This window comes from Anopheles aquasalis, chromosome 2 (genome assembly GCF_943734665.1).
Source record: "Anopheles aquasalis chromosome 2, idAnoAquaMG_Q_19, whole genome shotgun sequence".
In the NCBI taxonomy this organism is placed as follows: Eukaryota; Metazoa; Arthropoda; class Insecta; order Diptera; family Culicidae; genus Anopheles; species Anopheles aquasalis.
The window spans coordinates 30,960,001-30,970,000 of record NC_064877.1 but is presented as its reverse complement, the minus strand read 5'-3'; the positions used below and the strand labels follow the sequence as shown (position 1 = coordinate 30,970,000).

Here is a 10,000-nt window from a genome sequence, read left to right as displayed (position 1 = left end):
ACTGGCGCCTCCGTCCGCCATGCACGGTTTCACTTCATGAAGGTCGGGAGATGGTCGTTTTAGGGATGCTGTGATTGGTGTGAGGCCATCCCGGCCTCCTTGCACAACCGATAATTCGTTCAACATAAACAGAGCCATCGCGCGAAAATTAATGGAAGTCGGAGGATGTGAGTGCAACAAGTGTTGCAAACCTTTTAATCGCTCGACTATACGAAGTCGGTGTCCTTGGGAATGGTGGAGTTTGATTAGGGCCGTGCGTCAGCCGGTCTATCTGTCCGGAATTCACTTTTTCGATTGTTACCGTGTGCCCGCGTGCGTGGGGTTGATGTTGATGGCATGGAACTCGTTTATACGTTTTAAAATAAACAGGAAGGGTACATTAGAAGACAGAGTGAAGCTCGTATCGTGCCTGCTGTTTCCTGCTCGCCATTCCTGTGGAAAGTATGTGTCTGTGCTTGGCTTGTGACTGTGAAATAGAGATGAAGCGCGTGAATCGAGATGCAATATTTAGTCTGCAGTGGGGATGTGCCTGACTGAGTCAAAACACCTTCGCCGGCAGATGGCAGAATTTCCCTTGAATCAATTCAAGGTTTTTCCCGGAATGCACGGTCCCCTCCAGGGGTGGGCCCGATGCCGAACATACTCCCGGTTCGTTTGAAACAATCTTACAAACAACCCCTTTGCACTTTGCACTGGTGATGGCAGCGAGGAGCTTGTTTTGATCACAAGCGCTACAGAAGCTGCCCAGGATGGTGGATGGTATGTTGCCTTCGGGGTGTTTTATGAGTGTGTCAGAGACTGGCAGTCGTGGTGTGTATCACGATGATTTCTAGAGAGCCTAGTGAACAGATTGCACAATCTAAATCCATCGCTTCACCAGGGGAAACCAGGGCTCTTGATTCGGTTATTTATTCGAGGTTTATTTGTAACTACTTCACATCATTAACAGAACTTCATTATGATGGACAATCGCGACTACTGGGTGGTGTAGCTCAACATAAAATGCTGCTCGAATGTAGCACAACGGTGATCCGGAGAGCTTACAGGATCATTATCAACACGATTCCATCGCATTCAGCTTCCGGTGAAATTTTACAGTTCATTGAAGCTTAAAATAATGTCTAAACAACGAACATCATCGATACGAACAGGGGAAAAAACACAACTTCAGAAATCCACCGACATGCACACGCGCATCGGATAGCTCACCGGAGCGGAACAATGCCACCGTGACCCTTTCAGTGGGCCATCCTCCCACCGAGCCCCTAACCCACTGAAATGATAGTGATATGATATTGTTGCCCTGCAAATCCGTTGGTTTGATGCTATTGCTGCTCAACAACGGGGGGCTTTTCGTGCACAAAAACCCCAAACTCCGTGCACCAATTGGGAGGCCCTAATGATGTTTGCTAGACGGATCGGCTTGTGCGTTGGAATTATGCAAAACCTGCACATAACCGGTGCAGCCTGTACGATCTTTCTGTCCGCTGATTGTGCAACAAATGATAAACATGCGATGCGCTCGCGATAAACACGTTTGTAATTAATGCATTTATGGGTGGAAGAATGGCTGGAAAAGGGATTTCATTTCGCGTGGCCACGCAACGGTTACACACGCGGCTCATCCTAACGAGGTGTCCTCCCCCCCGCAATCATCCCATAAAATATCGTTCGTTCAGTGTGCGAGGCTCGTGCACACGTTCAAGCAACGCCTCATTAAAGATGCCTCACACCAACCGCGAAGCATATAATTTGGCTTCGCAGCATTAGGTCAAAGATCAATAAACGTAATGTCCATGCGAAGAAGCAACAAAAGACCGGAAGCGAGAGCGATGCATCAACCGATCCGTTGTTTTTCTGTTTGTTGCGAAAAACTATCTACACAAGATGATCGATGCGCTGTGCTCCGTTATGTGTACTTGACCTAGATCCGGTTCTGAAGCAGCAAATTGAAAAAGGATTATTAATTGAAACTCCGCTTCGCCCGGACCCCATTGGCTTTTTAACGGGTGCGGGAAGTAAGGCACATAAATAATGTGAAGCCAAAATAAATAATCCGCTAATAATACGTTATCGATCCGGACGGTGTAAGCGTACTGTGCCACGTACGCACTACGCGATGGGAAGCAAAGGGTGAAAGAGTTTGTAAACAACAATGTTCCACTTCCAACGAAACCGGGCGTGTGACTTCTGAAGCTGATTTCTTTTGATCTTTGTAAACCGATGCTGCGCTGCAAGTATTCTGTTTCTCCATTTTGGCTGCATCTGTCACATTCAGGAAGGTTGAGATTGATAAGAAAGCATCATTTCCTTCCATTTTCTGGATTACATAAAAAATGGAGAGCGAGTATGAACCATTCATCTTTAAAGCTTAAACCTTTCCTAAGAACTAAAGTCTCTTCAGATAAATTTCAAATGTAAGTTCAAGCCAGGTCGAGGGAGTACAGCTTCAGTTGGATAGTAGATTCTACTTGTGCTCTTCGGGAGGTCCGATGACAATGGGCATTGTTTTTCGTTCTATTAAATGGCACAAGACCGAACGATAGATGGATAACATTTCTTCTTCCGGGGTAAAGGCTGACTTACCTCATCATCTTGCTCGAGTACTATCGATAGTTGATTGATTCCATAAAAATGTTGTAGTTCACGCGTTGTTTCTGTTGAAAACGTGTTTCTCTAGATGTATCTAGGTGATGGGCACTTCTTCGAGAATGACGCAGTCAGGTAACTGTAACAAAAATGAAGTAAAGAAAGATCCGATTAGTAAGTCAGATAACGTAACCTGATAAGAGATAAAGTTATTACGCAAATCCCAATAGAATGTCTTGAGCTATCTTAAAACATCTAAATAAAAATGCAGTAAAAAAATGCAGCCAGCTTGAATGTTCCAAAACCATAACCAAAATCGACTCCAAACATTCCCAAGTTTCAACTCACAACCGATGCGGCCAATCAGTGGCAATCGGTGTTTGAGAGTCAACCACATGTATGTGGCGCTTGAAAGCTGCACTTGTCCATTCCAGTCTACCTTCCGGCACACACAGCACGAACACCTCTATCCTGATCTCATTTGATTAGGATAATTGAATCAAAGCTGGAATTACGGTCTTTTGGTTTGCGATTGAACACGAGTGTCAACGGAGTGGCTCGAAGGAAGGCAGGTGGTTGAGATGCCACTTTCGACCTCTAAAGTAGAAGAAAGCAAAAGCGAAAGAAATTCTCTCGCTCAAGGTGCATTGGCCCTGCAGAGACACCATCTCGACCAAGGTCCACCTTCCGTACTTCGTAGATTTGGGGAAAGCATGAACCGTAAAGCTCCTCCGCGACACCACAAAATATAGTGCCTGTTGATAAAGTCATATATAAAACTCTTGCTTGCACATCGACCGAAAGGATTCACATCAGGAGAGTGCAGAGCACGGATTTGCTGCAGCATCACGAGCCAAAGAAGAGATAAAATTCGAGGGAAAACAAACAGGAAATGATGAAAAACCACCAAACACCGCTTAGTTTAAAGTTCCAATCTCCCCTGGTCGACCGGGTGTGTGGCGAGCATTTTTTGGTAAAATCAACGGAATAGCCCGACTGTGTACACAGAGCGTATGCGAAAGCGTATTTTCCTGTTCGAAAGGTTTCACCATCGCGAGTTTTATCCACCATCGGAATGAATTGCCACTGATTGAATCGTTCTTCGAACGCGACGCTCGGATCACAGATTGATCTGTCAGGTTTAATGATTAATGTTGGATATGAAATGATCCATATTGTCCGCTCGTATTGAGTGTATCGTAATTAATAACATGCAAATAAAAACCACCAACAGCGTCAGTATGCTACCTGTTGACATTGACAGCGATACTCCCGCAGCGTTACAGCTGGTCCAGATCTTTTCGCATGTTCATCGCCCTCACCCTTTTTTGGCGAACTTACGAAGCAAACCGTGTGCCAAACAGCGGTGCAGCTGTTTCGATTTAGTAGCAGGACGGTCACAGTGTTCACCGCGGTAGCAACAGAAGCTGTCCCGTGGTGCGCCGGTGTACCGGTTTTTCGGGCACCCAACCAGGACTCAAGGTCGCCAGAGGGTTCCCTCCATTCCTGTTGTTAGCCTTGGGGAGCCCCTTCTGGGCGGTGGCGGTGCCGGCCAGCAACCAAATGTAGAGCAACCCCGGGTAGCCACACCTTTCACTAAAACCGGAGCGGGCGTTCTCAAGGACTGACGCCCGGACGCGAGAAACTCGTTTTCGGCAAATGTCATGATGCAATCCCCTACCCCTCGACGTCACGTGCTGCCCATGTGACGTGTGGCTTACAGGAGAGTATAAGGTCACGATCCTGACGCGATGCAATTGAACGAAAGTCTCGCGCTTTTTGTTCAAATGCGGCGGCCTGAAGATGGAACCAACTAATTGGAGCGGCATCAACGGCAGCATCGTTCACCTTGGAGTGTTGGTGTAACCTTTACGCTTCCGGGGATCACCGGTCGATAGCTCCAGACCAGACGGATGTCCTCGGGAGCAACATTTCGCGCTCGGAACGTTGGAGAATCCGCCTGTATGCTGGCTCTGGCAGCATCATGCACTCGCAGGAAGGATACTGTCCATCCGAACCAGTGCGCCACCAATAACTATCGGTTGTGGGGCGCCTCGTTGTTGCCAAATTATTTGTCAACATGTGCTGTGAGCGTGCCGGTCATGGTACGCCATGCCATGTTAACGACAAAGCGATTTTTATTCGATTTTATCGAGCCACCACGGAGAGAAGCGAAAGGCAAGCAACAAACGTGAAGCGCCTCGACACATGATCGAGATGATGCTTGGTGCTTGATGCAGGCCTCTCGCCTCTTCACGGAGCCGGTTGCCGCAGGTCAGTGTTTGAAGCCTGGTAGCGGCAATGCGGTCCGAGTGCTCGCCACCAGCAGCCAGTGCGCGACAGCAAAACGGAAAAAACCAAAACGAAACGAGAAGCAACTTCCATCCATTAATCAGCGGACCAGAGCACCAGAGTCTGCGGCTAAATAGTCGTTAAGCGTGCGACAAATTATGCAGCCGATATGGGAGACGATGGCAGAGCATGGATTTTGCGGCACGGAACACAAAGTACAAAGCACCGAGAGGATCCGTAAATCCTCCGCTCGTTGCGGATCGTTTTAAGTCGAAGCTTTAGTGAGCGCCCCCCGAGAGTCGCTGCCGTATTATCGTGAATGGAATAAAACGTAAAGCTTACAGATGAGCCAACAGACCCGGTGCTGAATCAAACGCAGCGCATGCCCTGTGGTGGTGGTGGTGGTGGTGGATGAGCAGCTAGCAAGCAACAACAACAAATCATACTCCAGCCCACAATAAATAAAGCTTCGATCAAAGAGTCGTGCCTGGCGTGGAAGGTAAATAATATTTATGGTACATGCCGTCTGCCGCTTGAGAATTTGTAGAAACGGCCGTTCATAAACATTGATTGCAAGTGGCACTTGTGCCATCCGACATTGGTAATTATAGATTTTAACGTTCTGTCAAGGGGCCACCATTCGGTGCGAATCGAATAGAGAGATCTCATCGTAACTGTCAGCACGTGAAGCGGGGGCGTCCCACCCCCTGTCGCGTAATTGACATTTCCCGCGTTGATAAATCTATTCCCGCAAGCACCGAGCTACCGAGCAACCGGTGGAGGAACCAGGGGATGCGCAAAACGTGCTTATTTATTCAATTTGCAACCCCCGTTCCACCACCGCTCTTTCGCTTCGACAAATGTGGCCATCTTCATCATCATCATCATCATCGACATCAGCATTATCAGGAACGAAGCAAAGCCGTCATCATTATCGCTGTCAAGCCCGTTGGTCGTCGTCGTCGTCAACGTTGTCGGGAGCGTTTTGCGTTATTATTTTGTGCCAATGGAACTCCTCCAGAAGGACCTCCTGCTTCCTCGAGCACCGGCCAGTTTCTAGTGGATCCCGGGTGCCCTGCATCAAGCTTGTGCATCGATCAACGATGAGTTTGATTTGAATTTTAAAGCAGTGGCGCACCCTCGCACGACGCCACAACACGGCAATCCGTTCGATACAACGATGAAGTAGAGAGGGAGTTTGTGGAGAAAGGCGAAGTAGCAGAATAAAATAAACTGCCACAAACACGCCATGTTGGTGTCTTCATTCCTCGGTAGCTCGAGGCTCCGGTCGCGCTAAAGGGTCACAGCCTGCCTCGATCTGCACTCGATGATCGATTTGGTATGCCGGAGCACCTCACCTCACCGCCGCCGACGAGGAACACAATAATCGTTCGATAAGTTGCAGTTGAGTTCCAACACAATGAATGCATAATGTGCGCATCGCATGATGATCGCATGAAGCTGAAGGAGAGGCAACTTTTCTTGAGTAGATTGACGACCGTGTCTTCGATCTATTCGCGACTTTTACTTCCCAGAAAGTGCACCACCGTCAAGCATTTGCTCCCCCAGGGTTTCCTGCTATTAGCAATCAGTACGCGATGAGTGTTTTGTATGCTGCCGTTTGTTGTTTGGAACGCTCCGGGGCGCTCTCAATCAGAACACGGGGATTCTAACTTATCAAACGCTCGTTTCCTATGGAAACCTGGCATTCATGGTGGATGGACGGAGTGGATTCTCTTCCGCTCATACGCGCCCACACAGCTTAATCCGGTGAAACTCTGGTAAACAGAGTACTGAAGATAAAGAGACTGCAAAAGCGGTGGCACCAGCAGCAGCAGCAGCAACAGCAGCAGCAGCAGTGTGCGCTCGCGCGTTGCTCCAGGTGCCCATAAATCCGTCCCATGATTGCTTGACAATTTATTCCACCAAACACGCGGGCTGTCCGCAGCGCAACGTCAGGTGTGGGTTGTGATTCGCGATTTTCCAACAAAATAACCCCGCTCTTCCTTCCAGCGAAGCCAGTGAAAACAATACGATTGCCAACTGGTTTGCCCGGTATCACCTCGCACGTTCCTTCTAGTTAACCTTTTTTCCGGAGCTTTTCATTTCAGAAATCCGTTTTACCCCGGCATGCCCAGCACAAAGTTCTTGCGCCCTGGTGTCCAGCGACGACGAGCACAGACACGACAGTTTGTTATGTTTTATAGAGCATAAAAAGTAATTAAATTTCAAGTGCATGGCCCTTACATGACGTATGTTCTGTCGTTATGCACCGGGTTTTCTTCTTCTTCTTCTTCTTTCTTCTTCGGCGCAACCTTGGCACTTGCCACAGACAGTACGGTTCTACGGTCGGGACGGCTGGGGACCATCAATTCGATGCCACTTGGTTGGGCGCAACAGAACGAGCAGCAGCATGCTCTCTGTCCGATGGTACCACGGAACGAATGCTTCTTCGCTGAAGAGAACATGAAGAAAGAGATGAAAAAAAAACGCCCCGAAATTCAAGTGTCGATGAGACACTTTCTCGGCACCGGCACAACCACAGAACGGTGGCGGTAGGTTCGGAGAACGTGGGAAAACCCGTGGGACACACTGAGGGACCCATAGATTCGGCCCAGCGCTGGATACACTTCTCGGGTTCTCGGGTTTCGCGGCCGATGATTTATGGCTCACTAATGCTAAGCGGTCGCAATGTGACGTCGCTGACAGTGCAGCAGTGCAGGGAACAGAGGGAATAAGAGGAAAACCGAGAGAGCCTACCCCCGGGAACGGTTTGCTTGGTGTTTGAAGCTGATAAAGCCTTCACCAGGCCACAGGATCGATGGTTTCTAGCACCAGGAGCCAAACCGAAACTCATTGTCACGCCGTTCTAGCTCCCGGGCGCGTCAACTGTACACACCCTCGCAGCGTTCGCGTTCCGGCTCACTGCCCTTTCACCTCTCCAGCACGGGAAAAACTCGGAAAACCAATGTTCGAACCGACAACCGGTGATCTCCTGGACCGGGAAGAGGATGGCCACCGAATCATGCTGATGATAGGAGTTTGGTTTCGGGATGCCGACCGCGGAAACGCGCATCACACACTCTCACGTTGATCTATCGATCTTCTGGCTGGCTTCTTGGCACAGGAACCCGACAGCCAGGGGTGTGTTTGATGTGTGTTATTTTTGAATCTAAAAAAAAAAGAAAACGTGGCGTGGCCACGGGGTGAAGAAAACATTAAGCAGCGGCCCAGGCCGCGAGCTGCCCTGTAACCGAATCATTTATGTGGATCCATCAACAGTGACGCTCCGACCTCACACCGTCTCACTCCCTTCCGCCTCCGAGAGACCTTCCCATCGAGGGCTTCACGTTTATTTAAGGGAAATCTTTTCAGCTTCTCACTCGATTTGAGATGCTTCTCGTTGAAGCACCATCCAGCACATTGTTGCCCTGCTGCATGAATCCCACAGCTCCCCTTTCCGTATCGCCAATTACGAGTGCCCTTGGGTTTCAGTCTCCTAATCAATACTTCATGCCACCATGACCTGTGTCCTTGAGCGATTGATTAGGGACGATCGTAGAAAGGAGAATCATATCTGGATAGACCAGGTGCTTCAATTACCGAAGCTACGCTTCTTTTTTTGCCTCTGTTTTGGTTTTTGTTGTTGCATATTTCATGCTCATTATGACGTGAAATTCGAATTTAAACCATTTAATGCACCATGAACCGTGTAGTGCTCGCTCTCTCCCTCTCTCTCTCTCTCGCCTCTGCTCTCAGGGTTAACTGGTTAGTAGCTGCAGCAACAGCAGAAGGAGTAAATCGAGGAAGATGTACGTAAGATTCGACCAGCACGCGTCCGGCGACTCGGTGTCATTTGTTCTGTTTGTTCTTCCACTTGACTGCACGGCTTCCCGGTAAACATGCACCAGCACAACGAGTCGAGACAGCCGGCAGTGGGGGGGCGGGGGGGGGGGGGGAAGTTGTTTTTGCCGCCTACATAAACATCGAGCAGCTACTCCTTCACATCAGCCCAACTTCGTAGACGATGCCGACGAAGCGAAGCCAGCGAATGCACGTGCCACAGTCACTGTCCATCATCATCATCATCATCATCATCGACCACAATTATGCTGCATGCTACCAAAACTACCGCTCCGGCTTACTTTGGGGCTACTTCATCGTCGTTCAACGACAGCAAGCATAATTCGTTACGGTGGCAACCGCGGTTCAATCCACAAGCTGGTCGATCGATAGCTGTGCAACACGTGTATCTTGCTAATTTGCTATCAGCGTGCAGGATAGCGCAGCAATCTCTCTTCCCAAAATCACTGGTTAGTCATCCTTCCGTTCAGGATGCTGCTACTGCGGTGGCAGCGACCATGAACTGGACTTGATTGAAGCGGCAACGTGAAGACGCGGTACCGCGCTCGTTCGCATCTCGGCATCGTATCGTCGCCAGTACGCCAGTAAAGGGGAAGATGTTTGTTTACGTTATAATTCACAGTAATATTTACTGTGTTACGCTCACCGTAGCGTGCTTCAAACTCTCCTCCTCTGGCCACGTTCCCTGTGGGCGCCACGGGTACGCGATATACTGTTTGATGTGTCACGTGCGGCAGGTACTGTAAACGGTATCCTAGCGTTACACATCGCCTGCTGGTGTACAGCGAAGACGGAATTCGTATCCCCCGACCTGCTGTGCTGGATGCTTCTTGGATGAAACATGCTATTAGCATAGTTTGCTTAATGATGTCGTCGAGCGTTAAGGCAGTTCCAGGGTGAAAGGGCGCTCGCTGGGTTCGGGTTCACAGGTGGTATCCTTCGCGCAACACTTCAAACAACATGCGAGAATGGTGCATATCATTTCACTATCACCATTCCCCGGTGCTGACGCTCCCTGGACCATGCTGAATGGATGACAGGCAGACGCAGACGTTACATGAATGCCCGTGCTGGATGCCCCTTTATACCAGGGGTGAAGGCTCAAACCCAGTTCAGTAAACGGGTGGTTGTAAAAGGTTGACCTTTGGTGGACACTCTACCCGAGACACAATCGCTGTAAATCGGTTGACCAATTGTTTGTGTTTTTTCGTCGAAAAACGCCCCATCAAACACTCGAGAAATGTCCCGATATGGT

At 49.1% G+C, this 10,000-nt stretch overlaps 1 protein-coding gene across 6 annotated transcripts in view; it reads right to left on the bottom strand.

The window, feature by feature from the left end:
* Nucleotides 1-10,000, bottom strand: part of LOC126569763 (papilin) — a 58,891-nt gene that overhangs the window by 15,765 nt on the left and 33,126 nt on the right. For all 6 annotated transcript variants that reach the window (XM_050227089.1, XM_050227092.1, XM_050227091.1 and 3 more), the window contains exon 3: nt 2,587-2,728. In XM_050227089.1, coding sequence (XP_050083046.1) covers nt 2,587-2,594 — 8 coding nt within the window. In that variant the 5' untranslated portion in view covers nt 2,595-2,728. The remainder of the gene's footprint in view (nt 1-2,586; nt 2,729-10,000) is intronic.